This window comes from Vicugna pacos, chromosome 8 (genome assembly GCF_048564905.1).
Source record: "Vicugna pacos chromosome 8, VicPac4, whole genome shotgun sequence".
Classification (NCBI taxonomy): domain Eukaryota; kingdom Metazoa; phylum Chordata; class Mammalia; order Artiodactyla; family Camelidae; genus Vicugna; species Vicugna pacos.
Window position 1 is genome coordinate 50611166 of NC_132994.1, and position 18873 is coordinate 50630038.

At 38.7% G+C, this 18873-nt stretch overlaps 1 protein-coding gene and 1 long non-coding RNA gene across 5 annotated transcripts in view; one reads left to right on the forward strand and one right to left on the reverse strand.

The window, feature by feature from the left end:
• AKAP7 (A-kinase anchoring protein 7) overlaps positions 1-14463 on the forward strand; it is a 105004-nt gene extending 90541 nt beyond the window's left edge. For 2 of the 3 annotated variants that reach the window (XM_072965871.1, XM_072965876.1), the window contains one exon: positions 13951-14463. In XM_072965871.1, coding sequence (XP_072821972.1) covers positions 13951-14156 — 206 coding nt within the window. In that variant the 3' untranslated portion in view covers positions 14157-14463. Of the gene's footprint in view, positions 1-13064 lie in introns of all 3 variants that reach the window. The other variant, XM_072965872.1, reaches the window with a different exon arrangement.
• Positions 12693-18840, reverse strand: LOC140697726 (uncharacterized). 2 transcript variants are annotated; one of them, XR_012075000.1, is made up of 3 exons: positions 18618-18840; positions 16098-16159; positions 15169-15478 (listed from the first exon to the last, which is right to left on the reverse strand). It is a non-coding gene; the product is annotated as an uncharacterized lncRNA (long non-coding RNA). The 2 variants fall into 2 exon arrangements; XR_012074999.1 differs by lacking the exons at positions 15169-15478; positions 16098-16159 and adding an exon at positions 12693-13159.
• Positions 18841-18873: the final 33 nt, after the last annotated feature.

The following is an 18873-nucleotide window of genomic DNA, read 5'->3' on the forward strand; positions in this document are numbered from 1 at the left end:
TTGTAGACATCATAGTCAATTCATGTTTTTTATCCAAATTAACAACCTCTGACCTTTTATTGGAGTGTTTAGACCATCTTCTGTTTTATATCATTTCAGTGTGGGTGAGTTTAAAGCTCCCACCTTGCTTGTGGTTTTCTGCTTGTCTCATCTGCTCTTTGTTCCTTTTTCTCCTCTTTCACTGCCTTATTTTGTATTAAGAAGTTTTGGGATTTCATCTTGCATTCATTGTTAGTTTATTAGTTAAGCCTCCTTTATTTTTGCTTTGGTGGTTGCTCTAGGGTTTTAGATATACATCCTTACCTTGTGATGGAGTGCCTTCAGATAATACTGGGCTCCTGCACATTCAGCAGAAGAACCTCAGGATGGTTACTGCCGTTCCCCTCTCAGTCTTCGTGCTGTTGTTGCCATATCCTGTATTTCTACGTATTTTATAAACTCTATTTAAAACAGTTATTTGTCTTTTAAGGAGATTAAGATTTAGATTTAAGATTAAGAACGAAAGAAAGTCTTTTATTTTTAATCTGTGTATGTACAGTTTTTAGTTCTTTTCTCATCTTCAAGTAGATCCAAATTTCCATCTGGTCTCATTTTTGCTGCCTGAGTTTTTCCTTTAATGTGCCTTCTAGTGCTGGTTGGCTGATGCTGGATTAACTCAGCCTTTATGTGTCTGAAAAAGATCTTTCTTTCACCCTCATTTTTAGAAGATAATGTGTCCCCATAAAGAGTTCTGTGTTGCCTTTTCTGTTTTTCTTTTAATGTTTTAAAGACGTTGGACTCTTGTCTTTTGGCTCGCATTGTTTCTGATGAGTACGTCTGCGCTCATTCTCGTCTCTGTTCCTCTGTGTAACACCTCCTTTTTCCTTTGGCTGCTTTTATGATTTTCTTTTATACTAGTTTTCAGCAGTTTGATCATGATGTTCCTTGGTGTGATTTTCTTCACATTTCTTATGCTTGATATTTTCTGAGCTTCTTAATTTTAGGGTTATGGTTTTTATTGCATTTCAAATGTTAGGGCCATCATCTCTTCATATATATTTTTTTGCATATATATTTTTTCCTCTATCCTTAACACCCTCCCCTTGATTAAATTGGCCCAATGGTCAATATTCCTGCTTCTCCATTCTGTTTGTAACGTGTTCCTTTCTTTCCTGTTGCATCTACCATAGTTCAGGTTCTCATTGTCTCTCTTTTTGTCTGTTGCAAAATCCTGTCTCTGTTTTCACCCCTCTCTAGTCCTTCTCCCATATTCCACATGGCAGTCACAGTCAGTTTTCTGAAATATGCTATGCTTAACATCCATCAGTAGCTGCCTGTTAGAATGCTCTTGGACTCCATGGCATGGTCTGTAGGGCCCTCCACCCCCACCTGTTCCCTACCCTTGCCCCCTGCACCCGCCCCTCCCCCCCCCACACCCATGGCGCTCTGAACTGAACTCTCTATGCCAGGACTATGGAGGGACCTCCAGGTCCGCATGTGCATCGTGCATTTTCATTCATATCTTCCGGATATGCCAAAGGAAACCTTCCTGTGTCCCCTTACCCTGTGCCTGTAAACAGCTATTCACTGAGTGGAAGTATCTCCTCTGTGAATCTTAACCTTGTTGTCCCTTATCACCCCTGCTGGACCTTGAACACCTGCTACTACAGCACTGCACTTACAGCTTTGCAGTCATTGTTTATGGGTCATCTTCCTGAATTGACTCCTGTCTGGTCAGAGGCTGTATCTTACTTCTTGTTAAATGCTTAGTAATGACACGTAGTTAGCACTTCATAAACTGAGTAAATTAATGATTGGTATTTAGTAGGTATTGAGCCCATTCTTCTTAAGATAAATTGAACTCAGAATCATAGCTCATGTATAAAATGTACCAATAAAATAATTATCATATTTTGAGAGCCCACTATGTTCCAGGCATGACGTTAGGCCCTTTCCATACTTTCTCTCTTATGTTTACAACAGCAGTGCAAGCTCTGTTATCCTCATGAGTGGTGCATTGATGGGAAATTTAAGTTTGGAGAGATTGTGAACAAGGCTGGGCAGATAGACAATGGCAGAACTGGATTTCAAACCCATATTTATGCCGCATTTTCCCTCCTTACACACACAGTAGGAGTCCTGTCACGTCACCCCTGATAGTTCTGTATAGCTCATCAAGTTCCCAGGAGGAAATGGCAGCATCACAGCCAAAACTGTAGAGAACAATGTGGATCGTAGTGTGGACTCAGAAAACTGATGTTACAGACAGAAAAAGAGAAGCTTATCTGGGAGGCTATTATGCGATGTCTGGAAAGAGCCATTCGGTAGGCTGTTTGGCCTACAGACATCAGTGCATATGTCTCACCCCATCTTGGACATGACCTTATGAAGAACAGCCTAGAGGGTACAAGTCATAGAAATCGTCCCAAGCCGTGTGGTTTGGGGGTTCCTACAGAGAAGCGTGAGGGGGCTGGCTTCAGGCAGTGACTCAGGGAACAGTGGAGGGAGGTGAAGGCTCTGGAGGTGCCAGCTGTGTTAACAGAAGACCCGAGGGGTTCAGAACCCTTCGGCATCATGGCAGCTTTGGCTCCACCCACTCAGGCTGCCCATGGGACCTTATCTCTACTAGTCAGGCTACTGGTCAGTCTAACTGCAGTCCACCCCCGCCCTTCCAATTAAAAATGGTGAGGGTGGGTGTTGGAGTGTAGTGGCCTCCAGAACCCCTGGGGTTGTCCTTTGGTCCATAAGGCAGCATCGTTTTTTAATTTATTCTGGGCTTACTGTATCCAGAATAAAACTTACCAAGGCATGGTTCTTTCCTCTCTGAAACTTATATTCTAGAAAGCATTTAAAATATGGTTTTGGTGTTTTACTTCTGAAAGTATTGTCTGATGTGAGAGCTGGGGTGGGGGAGAGCATGGGTATTTGACAAGAGGAGGGGAGCTTCCTTTACAGGAACTCTTGTTTTCCACAGTGTTGGCAGACAAAGATCCAAGGACAGTGTCAGCTTCAGTGTGCACTTGGGGGCAATTCTTGATCTGTCCCTCATCTCAAGACGAGTTGCAGGTGGTGTGCAGGGAAGCTGAGTGAGCCACCCCAGCTTTTTGAAGAGCCTATAGATCTATATTTAGTGTTTCTTTGAATCTAGGTAGTTGACAGAAAAGGTAAGCTCAGTTAAAAAAAAGTTCTGCTTCTAAAGAGGACGCATTATGCTGCTGCAATGAGAAGGGCAAAATTGTGCACGTGATGGGCAGGGGCTTAGGAAGCCTTCGTTCAGGTACCAAATGAAATTTTGATAGGATGTCAGCATGTGAGAATTTTCTTAAAATTAAGGCTTTTTAAAGCAGTTTCAGGTTCACAGCAAAATTGAGAGGAAGGTACAGGGATTTCCCATATACCCTTTGCCCCTACATGTGCGTAAGGTCCTCTATTATCAATATCCCCCACCAGAGCAGACGCTTGTTAACAACTGATGAATGTACACCAATGCATCATAATCACCCAAAGTCCACCCATATGTTAGCTTTCACTCTTGGTGGTGTACACTCTGTGCACTGGGACAATATGTAATGACATGTATCCATCATCATGGTGTCATACAGCGTATTTTCACTGCCCTAAAATACACCGTGCTCTGATTATTCACCCCCTTTCTTCCCTCCCCCAAACCCCTGACAACCACTGATGTTTTTATTGTCTCCATACTTTTGCCTTTTCCATATTTGATACGGTAGGAATTGTACAGTATGTAGCCTTTTCAGATTGTCTTCTTTCACTGAGTATTAGGCATCAAAGGTTCTTTTGTGTCTTTTCATGCTTTGATAACTCATTTCATTTTAGCACTGAATAATATTCTGTTATCTGGATGTACCACAATTTATCTGTTCACCTGTTGAAGAATGTCTGGGTTGCTTCCAAGTTTGGGCAGTTATGAGTAAAAGGCGCTATAACATCCCTGTGCAGGTTTTCGTGGAGACATATGTTTTCAGCTCTTTTGGGTAAATACCAAGGGTTTGCTTGAATTGCTGGATCATTTAATAAGAATGTGTTTAGTTGTGTAAAACTGCCAGACTCTCTTCCAAAGTGGCTGTACTATTTTGCCTTTCCATCAGCAATGAATGAAAGTTCCTGTTGATCCACATCCTTGTCAGCATTTAGTGTTATCAGTGCTCCAGTGTTTGCCATTCTTTTTTTTTTTTTTAATTAAAGTATAGTCAGTTACAATGCATCAATTTCTGGTGTACAGCACAGTGCCCCAGTCATGCATATACATGCATATGTTCATTTTCACATTCTTTTTCATTAAAGGTTACTACAAGATATTGAATATAGTTCCCTCTGCTATATAGAAGAAATTTGCTTTTTTGTCTATTTTTATATAGTGGTTAACCTTTGCAAATCTTAAAACTCCCAAATTTATCCTTTCCCACCTCCTTTCCCCTGGTAACCATAAAATTGTTTGCTATTGTCTGCAAGTCTGTTTCTGTTTTGTAGATGAGTTCATTAGTGTCCTCTTTTTTCTGTTTTAGATTTCATATATGAGTGATATCATGTGGTATTTTTCTTTCTCTTTCTGGCTTATCTCACTTAGAATGACAATATCCAAGTCCATCCCTGTTGCTGCAAATGGCATTATTTTATTCTTTTTTATTGCAGAGTAGTATTCCATTGTATAAATATACCACAACTTCTTCATTCAGTCATCTGTTGATAGACATTTAGGTTGCTTCCATGTCTAGGCTGTTGTATATAGTGCTGCTATGAACATTGGGGCGCATGTATCTTTTTGAATTAGAGTTCCCTCCAAATATATGCCCAGGAGTGGGATTGCTGGATCATAAGTCTATTTTTAGTTTTTTGAGGACTCTCCATCCTGTTTTCCATAATGACTGCACCAAACTACATTCCCACCAGCAGTGTAGGAGGGTTCCCTTTTCTCCACACCCTCCTCAGCATTTATTGTTGTGGAGTTTTTAATGATGTCCATTTTGATTGTTGTGAGGTGATACCTCGTTGTAGTTTTGATTTGCATTTCTCTAATAATTAGCAATATTGATCATTTTTTCATGTGCCTTGGCCATTTGTATGTCTTCATTGGAGAATTGCTCGTTTAGTTTTTCTGCCCATTTTTGGGTTGGGTTGTTTGTTTTTTTGTTATTAAGTTGTATGAGCTGTTTATATATTCTGGAAGTTAAACCTTTGTCAGTTGCATCATTTGCAAGGATTTTCTCCCATTCTGTAGGTTATGGTTTTGTTTTACTTATGGTTTCCTTTGCTGTGCAAAAGCTTATAAGTTTAATTAGGTCCCATTTGTCTATTTTTAGTTTTATTTCTATTGCCTGGGTAGACTGCCCTAGGAGAACATTACTAAGATTTATGTCAGAGAATGTTTTGCCTGTGTTTTCTTTTAGGAGGTTTATAGTGTCTTGTCTTATATTTAAGTCTTTGAGCCGTTTTGAGTTTATTTTTGTGTATGGTGTAAGGGAGTGTTCTAACTTCACTGATTTACATGCAGCTGTCCAGTTTTCCCAACACCGCTTGCCAAAGAGACTGTCTTTTCTCCATTGTATGTTCTTGCCTCCTCTGTTGAAGATTAATTGACCACAGGTCTGTGGGTTTATTTCTGGGCTCTCTATTCTGTTCCATTGATCCATATGTCTGTTTTTATGCCAGTACCACACTGTTTTGATTACTGTAGCTCTGTATGACACCATAATGGGGGGATTTCTTAAAAAAAAGAAAAACAGTGTCAAAGACAAAGGTTAATCTGTCATTTTAAATAGATATGATGTGAAGTAACCTAGGTAGACCAAAAAAGAATATTTCTGTCAAGAGGTTGCTGCATATATTGGAGTATTTCTTCTGTGTACTTTTGTTGGAATATCAAATGATAGATCGTGTACCTTGCAGTGACACGTTGAACTGCCATCGTTAACAAGGCTTCAGATAAAATGAATGCAGTCATTTATCTTTAAGGTCACTGTGGGAGACAGATGCCTTTATTTAAGTAATGGGCAGAAGAAAAATACAGCATAACTTTAATCCTGAAGTGGCTCTTTTAATTAAGTTGAATTAAGTCGACTTATAAAAGTGGGAAGACAAATAAGGTGTCCCTGGAACGAAGATACACATTTCTTGAACCGCTGCGTTCTTGCGGAGCTCTGCAGTGGGCCTTCTGATAGGCTCTTCCCTGGGCTGACGTTGATAGTCTGAGGATGCTGTGGGGAAATCACAGGGGAGGCAAGAATCCAGGACAGATCTGAAAGATTCGTTTATACATTTCTTTATTTTTTGTTGATTGGTTTAATTAGTTTGTTATTGTAGATAGTTACTATTTGTCCCATAGACTGGATATTTTGGCCTACTGACCACATTTATCCAGCAAAATGGTTGGAGATTTTCACATTGATATTTAGATTATTCTGGAATTCTCTGCTCTCAATGTAAATGTAATATTAAACTTAAAATTCTGGCCATGTTGTGCTATACTTACAGGAAAATAGGAACATTTAGAAAGTGTTGCTCGTGCCTTCAAGGACTTTAATCAGCAATTCACTTGGCTGACACGTGTTTATTGAGCCCTTACTGCATTCAATAAACCGTGCCATGACACTGTAAAATGATTATGAATCAATAAAAAAATGTAAAAAATAAAAATAAAATAAAATAATAAACCGTGCCATGTAGTAGCAGAGGGGGGGGTAACTGAGACAGCTAGGACGTGGTTTCTGTACTCAAGATGTGTCTTTAGCAAAGTAGATACTGAATCAGTAGTAGCTGAATAAATCCATTGAAAAGTAATGCTCATGATTTGTAAAGAAATTTAAGAGAGAAAAACAGTGGACTTTGTTCTGTTCTCTGGTATTATCACCATAGGCGAAAATAGCCAAGTACATAGTGAGTCCTCACTTACTGAATGAATGGCCAAGTGACCATGTACTATACATGGAGTCAGTCTTATTGTCATCTGGTGGAAGCTCATCACTTCTAGCTGAGTCAGTCAGGGAAGGCTTCATGGAGCAGGTGGGACTTTAACTGGTAAGGAAGAGGAAGGTCTGCCTAGAAATAGGGAATGGTGTAGAGGTTCCTGAGAAGATGTTGGAAGTTGGCAATGGAAGTGTGGCAATCGTGAGTGATCACCAGAGGTAAACTTTGGAAAGCCTTATAAGACAAGTTAAAATTTTCCTGTAGAGACAATGGAGAGTGAAAGGGATATTTAGAGATACTAATCTAAAGATATTACACTAGATGCACTGAAGAAGGGATAAGTTGTGAAAGGCACATTGATAAGGCTTGGTGATAAAGTGGGTTGACCAGGGAAAGGAAGGAGTGAAAGATGGTGACCATCTTGTTTTGAGCTTGGTTGACTTCAATAATAGTAAAAACATAAACAGAAATGGGAAAGTCAGAAGGGAAAATAAACTTTTTGTGGGAAGATTTTTGTGTCTTAAATGTCTTAACAGTTTGAAGTAACAGGGACACTTCATTTCAGAGAGAAATCACTGACGCACAGATTTTTTTGACCTGAAGGACATCTTGGAGATGGAGTTACGATTAGACTTAAATCCAACCCTATTATCTTACTGATGATATATCAGTAATGTGATAAGTGATGTTATCTTAAAGCTGACTGGGGGCAGGAAGAGTCTCAGGAGTGCAATCCTTGGCTGAGATGCAGAACACAAGTAGGGTAGTGGATACTGAATCATTTACAGTGTTTTAAAGGGTCCTTAAGAAGTATTCCTTCACTTGAAGTTTGATTTTCCCCTTTTAAATTTAAAGAGCCACTATAAAATAGTTCCAGGTAACACATCCCAAGATGTCATCTGTACTATGTAAACACTGCATTGTAAGATTAAGATAGCTAACCCTAATCTTCTAAATATTAGGCAATATACTCATTCTTCCTTACAATAAAAATAGTCTTAAACGGCCCCCAAATGTGGTATTAGTTATGAATTTCTTCATCTTTCTTTTAATAATATCTGGACATAAATTTATGTTCAATAAGTTCTATGTAGATATTACTGAGTTGAATCTTACTCAATTCTAAGCATATTTTACATGGCAAATACCCTGTCTAGGACTTTTGATCATGGATCTGGGGTGTCATATTGCCACACTTGAGGTGAAAGTGGTTGCTCAGTCCTTCCACTGGGAGCGGGTCTGGATGGGCCTTTACCCCATCTCTCTTCAGCAAGGATATTGCTAGGAATGATGGTTATAAGCGGAATTGGTCCCTGATGTGTGTTAAGTAGAAGTGATGGGGTTCAGAAGGAGGGTTGGGAGCCAGTTCTTACCCTTGACACATATGCTTTTATATTCCAATCCCTGTTACATGTGAAGAAAGAAAATAATGTCCATCTTCCTGCTCACACCCTTTGTATCTGCCTGACCCAGATCTGAGGTTGTTAAGTGCAACATTGGGCTGTTGTCTTCTAGAGGTCAAGGGTGATATTCCAAAACTGAGCTGATCTTTAATGTGTGAGCATTCTAATTCTTTTTTATTGAGGTGTAATTGCCATATAATATTATATAAGTTTAAGGTGTACAATGTGATAATTTGATATATATATATATAGTGAACTGTTTGCCTCAATAAGGTTTGCTAACATATCTTTCACCTCACATGATTATACTTTTGTTGTTCTGATGAGAACATTAAAGCTCTACTCTCATAGCAACTTTCAAGTGTATGATACAGTATTGTTAACTACAGTCACCATACTGTACATTAGGATGTATTCATCTTATATCTGAAAATTTGCACCCTTTGACCAACATATATTCCCACCCCCATGCCCATCAGTTCCTGCCAGCCACCATTCTGCTCTGTTTCTATGAGTTTAGTGTTTTTAGATTTCATGTAAGTGAAATCATACAGTATTTGTCTTTCCCTGACTTTTTTTACTTAGCATAATGCTCTCAAGGTCCATCCATATCACAAATGGCATAATTTCTTGCTTTTTAATGGCTGTATAATTCATTATATATACACACACACATACACACACACACATACACCCCCCACCCCCATTTTCTTTATCCATTCAACCATTGATGTGACATTTACATTGTTTCCATGTCTTGGCTATTGTGAAATATGCTGCAATGAATATGGGAGCACAGATACCTCTTTGGGATAGGAATTTCATCTTCTTCAGATATATATGCTGAAGTAGGACTGATGGATGATACGGTAATTCAATTTTTAATTTTTTGAGGAACCAATTTATATTCCCACCAACAGTGCACAAGGGTTCCCATTTCTCCACATCCTCACCAGCATTTGTTATTTGTTTTTTTTTTTTTTCATAATAGCCATTCAGCGTGTGGTAGCCGTGTGTGAAATGATATCTCATTATGGTTCGACTTGCATTTCCCTGATGATTAGTGATTTGAACACCTTTTCATGTATTTGTTGGCCAGTTGTATATCTTCTTTGTAAAAATGTCTATTCAAGTTCTTTGCCCATTTTTTAAATAGGGTTGTTTGTGTTTTTGCTGTTGGGTTGTCTGAGTTCCTTATATATTTTGAATATGAACCCTTTATCAGATGTATGATTTGCAAGTATTTTCTCCTATTCTGTAGATTGCCTTTTTATTTTGTTGATGGCTTCTTTGGCTGTGCAGAAGCTTTGTAGTTTGATGTAGTCCCACTTGTTGCTTTTTGCTTCTGTTGCTTGTTCCTTTTGTGTCACGTCCAAAAAAACATTGCCAAGACCAATGTTAAGGAGCTTTTTGTGTTTTCTTATGGGAGTGTTATGGTTTCAGGCCTTTCATTTAAGTCCTTAATTCATTTTGAGTTAAATGTTTGTGAGTTGTGTAAGATAGGGGTCCAGTGGGTCCAGTCATTCTTTTGCATGTGGATGTCCACTTGTTAAAGAGACTATCCATTTCTCACTATGTAATATTGGATCCATTGTCAAATATTATTTGACTGTATATGTGTGAGTTTATGTCTGGGCCCTGGATTCTGCTCCATATGTCTGTTCTTATGCCAGTACCATACGTTTTGTAATCAGGAAGTGTGATGCTTCTAGCTTTGTTCTTTCTCATGGTTACTTTGGCTATTTGGGGTCTTTTGTGATTCCATATGAATTTTGAGTTTGTTTTCTCTATTTCTGTGAATAAATGTCATTGTAATTTTTATAAGGATTACATTGAATTTATAGGTAACTTGAGGGTACTTTGGACATTTTAATGATATTAACTCTTCCCATCCATGAACATGGGGTATTTTTCCATTTATTTTTGTCTTCTTCAATTTCTTTCATCAGTGTCTCACATAGTTTTCAATGTATAGGGTATTTCTTGGTTAAATTTATTCCTAAGTATTTCATTGTTTCTGATTCTATTTTAAATGGGGTTTAAAAAAAATTCTTTCTCAAATAGTTCACTGTTACTGAATAGAAATGCAACTGGTTTTTGTATGTTGATTTTGTATCTTGAAACTTTACTAACTTTATTAGATCTAAAAGATTTTTGGGGTGGAGTCTTTTAGGAGTCTTTTTTATGCATAGAATCATGTTATGTCTTCCTTTCCGATTTGGATGCCTTTTTTTCTTTTTCTTGCCTGATGGCTCTTGCTAGGACTTCAATTACTATGTGGAAAAGAGTGGTGAGGGTGAGCACCCTTGCTTTGTTTCAGATTTTAGAGGGAAAACTTTCAAACTTTTACCATTGTGTTGGCTGTGGGTTTGTCCTATATGGCCTTTATTATGTTGAGCTATGTTCCTTCCACACCCAACTTGTTGAGAGTTTTTATTATGAAAGGATGTTGAATTTGTCATTTTTTTTGCATCTATTGAGATGATCATGTAATTTTTATCCTTCATTTTGTTAAGGTGGTGTATCACATTGATTTATTTACATACATCGAACCATCTTTGCATCCCAGGGATAAATATCCTTTGATTGTGGTGTATGATCTTTTTAATGTGCTGTTGAATTTGGTTTGCTGGTATTTTGTTGAGATTTTCTGCATCTGAATGCATGAGGATTTTGGCTTGATGAGTTTGACAGTATTAGATCCTATTCAGGTTTTTTTTTTTTTTTTTTTTTTTTTGCGGGGGTGAGGGCAGAGTTTGAGAAAAATTAGCGTTAATTCTTCTTTAAATGTTTGGTAATACTTACCCATAAAGCCATCCTGTCCTGGGCTTTTTTTGTTGTTATTGGAGGTTTTGGATTACTGATTCAATTCTGAACTTGTTTAGACTGTCTGTTTCTTCATGATTCAGACCTGGAAGTTTATATGTTTCTAGGAAGTTATCCGTTTCTTCTAGGTTGTTTGATTTGTTGGTATAGTTATTCATAGTAATCTCCTATCCTTTTTATTTCTGTGGTATCAGTTGTAATGTCTCTTCTTTCATTTATAATTTTGTTTATCTGGGTTGTCTCTTTTTATCTTGGTAAGTCTAGCCAAAGGTCTGTTGCTTTTGTTTTATCTTTTCAAAAAAGGAACCTTTGTTTCATTGATCTTTTCTACTGTTTCTCTATTCTCTATTTCATTTATTTCTGCCCAGATTTTATGTTCTTCCTTTTGCTAACTTTGGGCTTAGCTTGTTATTTTTCTAGTTTCTTGAGAAATAAAGTTAGAGCGTTCACTTGAGACCATTATTTTTTCTTAAAGTAGGCATTTATTGCTATAAAGTGCTCTTCTAGCACTGCCTCTGCTGAATCATAGTTTTGGTATTAATTGTGTTTCCATTTTTGTTTGTTTCAAAAATTTTTTTTTAAAAAAATTCCCTTTTGATTTGATCTTTGACTTGTTGGTTGTTCATGTGTGTTTGTTTAATGTCTACATATTTGTGAGTTTTCCAGTTTTCTTCCCTCTTGTTGGTGATGTCTAGTTTCATGCCATTGTGGTCAAAAAAGATATTTGGTAAGATGTCAGTTTTTAAAAATTCGCTGAGACTTGTTTTGTGACCTAACATAATCTGTCTGGAGAATATTTCATGTGTGCTTGAGAAGAGTGTGTATTCTAGTGCTGCTGGATAAAATATTCTATGTCTCTTAAGTCCATTTGGCCTCAAGTATAGTTCAAGTCCAATGTTCTCTTTTTGATGTTCTGTCTGGATATCAATCCATTGTTGAAAGTAGAATATTAACGTCCCTTCCTATTATTGTATTGCTGTCTATGACTCCCTTGAGATCTGTTAGCATTTACTTAATGTTTTAGGTGCTCAGATGCCCTTGCTTCCCGTCATCTGCCTTCCTGGGCCCACATCTGGATGGAAAGAGATGAAGGACTGAATGGCCATGAGAGATGAGCTCCCTAGATCTTTTCCTCAGTTAAGGAAGACAAGGAAGAGAGTAAATGGGAAGTGTGCAGCATTCTCATAGTGAGAACCAGCCCCTTTACAGTAAAATGAAAAGATAATTAAACCTTGATCACTAACTGGGAAGCAAAATGGCCATAACATACTAACATCTAGGAACTTACTATCAAAATTTTAACTCTTCTTTGAAGAGTTTCCTACTTCTTAAATTGCAGTGATAGCACTGAGATTAAAAAGAATATTTGTTTCACAAGCTTATTTTAAACTAGTTCCTGGCAGTAGTAAGTGCTTTTGTCTTCATGGGAGTGCTGAGAATTTAATAATGATGAGTCAGGCCAAGCATTTTAAAGTGAGTGGTCCTACATAGTCAGTTGATTGGGAAATCTCAATTACCTGGCATTTGGTAGTGGAGAAGGAGAAACAGACACAGGTCTAGTTGGTGATTTCACATGTCTGAGGATCCAGGTGGTAGGCACATGCACTTTAATAGTAACAATTAGCTTCAGATGAGAGAAAAACAAAAATTTCATGTAGAAATGGGAAACTTTCAGCACTGCTGGGTAGAATATTTTCAGACTGGGGCTAATGAACTGCTTTTCAGCCTGAAGTCTTCAGGAACAGGCAGTCTCCTGCTTCTGCAAATGCCAAATGAGAAGCCAAGCCAATGTGCTTGGATTTATAGACCAAGTTTACCAGATTGAAGGACACTTGCTCTTTCTAACTAACCGAAGCAGCTGGCCCTTGCATGCCGAGTTTCTATGGCAATGTGATCTCAGTGACCTCTCTTCTCTATTGTGGAATGTAGGTGATAAGAATGGAGGTGAGCCCGATGATGCTGAACTGGTAAGGCTCAGTAAGAGGCTGGTGGAGAATGCGGTGCTCAAGGCTGTCCAACAGTATCTGGAAGAAACACAGAACAAAAACAAGCCAGGGGATGGGAGCTCTGTGAAAACTGAAGAGGCTGATAGGAATGGCACTGACAGTGACAACAACAGGAAATGAGACCCGAATGCAGGCAGGCCCCCGCTGCTCCGTGCGAAGCATCCCCGCTCCCCTCTGCCGAGTCAATGGACTAATTTGCGTTGTGCTGTTTAAGTGTCTCTTGTCCAGTCTGTGGAGATTGCCTAATACTTTCGTGATCAATGTGTTTGCATTTCTGAAACACAGCAGAAGAGAAATGAAGTGCTGGGACTATCGGAGGAAATTAATTTATGAAGGAAGAATGGCCCAAGTTTCACTTGCCCTTGGCTGTGGCCAAGGGAAAGGGAACTTCGGGTTATGCCTCGTGGACTCAAATTAAAGACCGTGGAAGGGGCCTTGCCGTAATGGAATACTGCCATTTATATTACTTAGCAGGGCATTTGACTACTTTACCTGAGGCCAGAACACACACACAGCTAACAAGTGCTACATTTAAAATGATCACTGTTGAAATTATTATCCATTCAGTTAGTCTATAATGTTTCATGTCTGTCCTGCGTGTTCTGATGCTATGCAGTGATCTTTATTTACCGTACCTTTGTTTCATGTAAATGATATATTTTTGGTGAAATGCAACCTTTTCTATAAAATATGGGCAACATTTTAAAGGTTTCTTTTTAATTCTCTTTTGATAAGTCAGTGTGCCAAAATTTAATGATTTTCATTGGCATTTGTATGTAAAATGTATTATATAATTTTTTTTCCCATAGGCAAGAAACCTATTGGAATCCAGGACTTAATAAATGAAGCTTTGCATCGAGAAAGGATGGCTCTGCAGTCCAAAGTGAAACAGATAAAGGAACTTTTATTAAAGCCTGAGACTCAGGCCAAAATTAGGTGGGAGCTTTTTGAAGGAAGATCCATTAACAACAGTAATCAAGGAAGTGATGTTGATTTCAGCACAACTTTGACATAAGCTCTACATGGCTATCGTGGTACTAGAGTTTATGAAATCTTTTCAGCTCATTAAATAGTTCTTTGGTAAATACCAAAGAAGTGTTCTGATAGTGTCTGCACAAGAGCAAACCAAATTTGGTAAGGAATTAACAATTTGTTGCCAAAGAAAACTGATTCTGCCCTGTTATTTTTAAGCTAAACTTGTGTTTTCGAATGTTTATTTCTGTAATATCGAGATTCATTTTATAGAAAGGACTTCTTAATTAGCTGTAGTGAGATGTTCCTTGGGTCTCCACAGATTAGAATATAAAGACAAAAATCTACAGTATTTGAAGGGTCGCTTGTCTCCTGTTGACGTAATTTTTGTGGTTGAATCAAAAGCAGCACTGTTCATATGTGTCTGCGGTATCTGTATCTAGCATTACTTTTAATGAGACTTTGAATGTTTATTGATCACTAGTACTTGAATGAACATTTATAAATGTAATTATTGCAGTCACTGGTTAAGAATGTTTTATAATGTCCATATGTATTATTTTTCAATGATCAAAATGTAGTTTGCTCTTTTCATTTCTTAATGAATGTTTGGGATTTTTATTTTCTACTTTTCTGAAGATAAGCCCCAGGTCTTACTGTATCCCTTATAATCTGAATTTGTTTGCACTGGTTTATTTTTAAAGCAAATTCTTGAAGAATCCCCCCCCCCATATGATAATTACCGGTAACAGCTTTTTCTATCATCAGTATCAAAATTGCTGCTACCAAGAGATCATGATGGAGGGGGAAATTATTAGAGATTAAATATGTAATCATTTCAAAGATAAAATCCAGTTTACTCATGGATTTTAGCTATTTTTTCACTGGGTAAATTATATTACATTTATTTATAAGTGATTTTATGCATTTTCATGCCTCTTAATAAATGTATTGTTTTCCCTTGTCGCCTTTCTTCATTTTTTCCATCACTCTTAGAAATTGTTGGATCTGTGCAGATATAATGAAGTCGTCGTAAACAGGGGCTTGGATAGTTTTGGTCTTTCCTCACTTTTATTTTCTTGTCCTTCACGCTAACATAGCACAGTTGTCAGAGCATCTTTAATCTGAGACTTTGTAAATCACTTCAAATCAGTGAGCTTCCCAGAGAATTAACAGCAGAACATTAAAGGCAAAGAAAATCGAAGTAGCATCTCATGAAGTCACAGTGTATCACTGAGGTGATGTCAGTAGCAGAGATGGAAAGAGTGGGTCCGTCCAGTTACAGAGACCTGGGAGCTGCTTGCCGTGCACGCCTTTCAGGGGCGGAGGGCTTTCCTGTTTGTAGGCGGCTTCCTTAAGTCAACCCTTGAGGTGGGAAGCAAAGATATTTGGGAACTTGCCTTGTTTTTTCAGTGAGGAAATAGTCATAAGGAGGTCAAGCGCCTTATCCAAGGTCACCCTGCTGTGGGAGAATTGGACCTGAACTGCCACCCAGGGCTCCGTCTCAGTGTCCCAGCACTGTTTTCGCTGTCTCATAACCTAAGTTAACCATATGTCAGGAGAAATAGCACTTCTTAGCATGTATCTGTAAGTATCTCCACCCTCAAGGAGCTAGCCAGTCCTGCCCAAGGATCTGTAAGGCTGAAAAGTATCCTATTAGCAGTCTGGGGTTCTATGACTTAACTGTTCCTTTAGTTAAGAATTGTGTTTTCCATTTGTTAAATACCTGGCCCATTATTACATTCCTTCCCTCAGTGGCCCTGTTAGGAAGTTACCAGTACTGTTAGACAGATTAGGAAATTAGGAAACTGGGGCTCTAAATGGTTAAATGGCTGTTTATAAAGCTAATAACAGGTGGGGTAAGTTTAAACTTGTATCTTCTTCTTCAAAGCCACACTCTTTCCACAACATAGCAACTCCTCTCTCCACTGAGTACAAATCATTTCACCAGTTAAGGATGTGGAACAAAGGGAAAGTCTCTCACTCTGTTTTCAGGAAGCCAGCTCGCCTGCAGCCCTGAAGTTCTGTGAGCATTTGAGTGATCAGCTGTTGTGATGAAATTGGAGGGGGAAAAAAACCAGATATTTAATTTAGAGATTAATTCTAATTTTTATCAGTGAAATCTTCATTTAAGTAGGTTTACAAAGACAATGGAAAGTATACAGTGAAACAGATTTTCTTCATGTTTCCATTTAAGAAATCTAGTAAGACATTCATTTGCAAAAAATCTAAGTTTAGGATCTGAAACATTCAAAATGGCTTTTCCCCCATTAATCAGAGTCATGGGGTAATTGCTCTTTGGGTCACATAGACAGACTCTGTGGTCCTGAATTGGTCCTGTATGTTATGTAGCCTTGTCTTCTGACCAGGAGGCTGCGTGGTTGGTGAGAGCATTGGTTTGGTCCAGGAGGAAGGCTGGCCTCCGGACCTGGGTCCACCGCTGACAGCTGATTTTGAGTAAACTAGTACCCTTTTTGGTATTTGAAAATTCCCAACTTGTATTTGAAACAGCTCGGTGCCAGGTGATTTGGCTCGGTGATCTCCAAGGTCCTAAGCTCTTTGTGACTAGGGCACAAGGCTGCTTATGCTGATGCCACTGTCTTAGCTGCTGCGCATGTGTGAGACCTTCGTGACGGGGCCACTCTTGTGCATCAGTTGTCAGTAAAAGGCTCTGAATTCTAGAAGCCTTTGTCAACGCTTTGTAGGGAAACCCAGGGGGACTTACTCACATTTATAACCAGGTTTGAACATTTTCAGTCACTGGTGAAATAGGAGATCCTATGTGAATATTTTAAGGGATGTCAGAAAAGTAATATTTCCAACAGCAGGATAAGATTCTGCCAGCTCTGAACTTGGTCTCATTCATAGACTCTTAGATTTTTATTGTATTAATCTACTTCTCAGTCCAACTATAGGCCTTTGAGATATACAAAATTTGTATCTAGAGCACACTTAAAATTCAGACTGTTCACTCCAAAACCCCAAATACGCTCCACCCAGCCATCCCAGCAGCCAGATGTTCGAAGAAGGAGGTGATTAAAGCAGTTTTGACTTCATATTCTAGCTGTCACTTCAGACACAAGACTAACAGGATACATTTGCACTCTGCACTCTATCCCACATGCATAAACCAGCTACCACATTATGAATAAATCTCATTATATAATCAAAGAAAACAAACCTAGATCTCCAACCTAATTTGATGAACGGATAATTCTGTCTTCATTATTTTCATTACTTTCAAATAAGAATTTTATCTGTGAACAAACTGTTGATTCATTTCCTGAATTCCAATTTTTCCAGGTAGAGAGAATTCATATAAAAATAAATAAACCCAATGTACTTAAAAACACAACAGCTTCCAAGTCCCTGCATGAATTTGGTGGCGGCGCACATTCCTAACAAGACAGACTCCTGGGTTGCTTCCTTCACCGTAGGAACGAATATTAGAGCAATTCACTCTGAGTCAGTGAATTTAAAATGCTGATACCAGCTAGAGCATTTCTTGCCTGGATCACTATTTTGGGGATAAGAAAGCTTGTTTATAAGGTAATTTGAGAGCTGAAGGAAAGTGCTGTTATCATCTCTGGCATAATATCCTCGGAACTACTTATTTGCAGCCATTAAACGTAACTGATAAATTCAGGCAGCTTGGGATGATTTTCAAATGTAAACGACACTACCTGTTTCTCTGCACAGTCCACCATGAGGCACTTACTGGAGGGCAATGAAGTTCTGTTACAGCATCAAAGATAGGAAAAGTAAAACTCAGGAATCCATTCATTGTTTCCAGGGAACATGTTGTTCAACATTTGGTGGTTCAGATATTTCTGAAAAGCCGCTGTTCTGCGACACTGCCCTGTACATCGATGTGTAAAATTCTTTGACCCCTCTGCTTGCAGTCCTGTCCACTGAAGCTACTCTGGAATATAGAGCTTTGTTCTTAGGTGACCGTATAGCATATTAGTACAACACTTCAGATTAGCCCCTACGCTTTCTGCCAAAAACCACACGGGCACAGTGTCACCCAATATTGTCTTTGAACCAAAGTGCCCTGTACTTCACCTTTTTTTTAAACCATATGTATGTTATTTTACCCACAATTAAAAAATATATATATATTTTTGTAAATGCTCATGTGGGATATATAAAATTGTAGGAGGCGAGAGGACAAAGAAATAAAAGTCTTAAGATCTGGACAGGAATTACAGGGCTGAGGAAAGAAACAGAAGTGATATGTATGCAGCAATCCAAAAAATATCTGATATGCTAATTGAGGTAGAGAAAATAGAATGAATATGCAACAGTGGGAGAGACTAAGTATATCTTTTTAAGATTCTGGAGGATAATTCTGGAGGCTATTTTAATCAGGTCCTTGCTGGGGGAAGTGTCTTTATGGAGGGGAATGTGATGAGGGCTGTGGATGATTTGGTGGACATTTGTCACACTTGGCAGCTGCCCACCATCTTTTTACGCCCCTTCCTGTGTTTGGGGAACTTCCTACCTTGTGCTCCCTGCTTCCCCAGGTAGAAGTCTGCGGTAGAGACCAGGAACTCGCCTTCTCAGCCTCCTTTGTCACTGGGGTTCAGACATGTGACCTGGGCTCCACCAAGAAAGAGGGAGACCCTGCCTGGAATCAGTCCATTCTGGTGAGGTTGCTAGAGAGACAGACCCAGCCCCCAGAACTGCAGTGGCGAAGATGCTGCCTGGGGGCATCCTGTACCCTGTGTGGGTGGCACACACTGGCAGAGGGCGGTGAC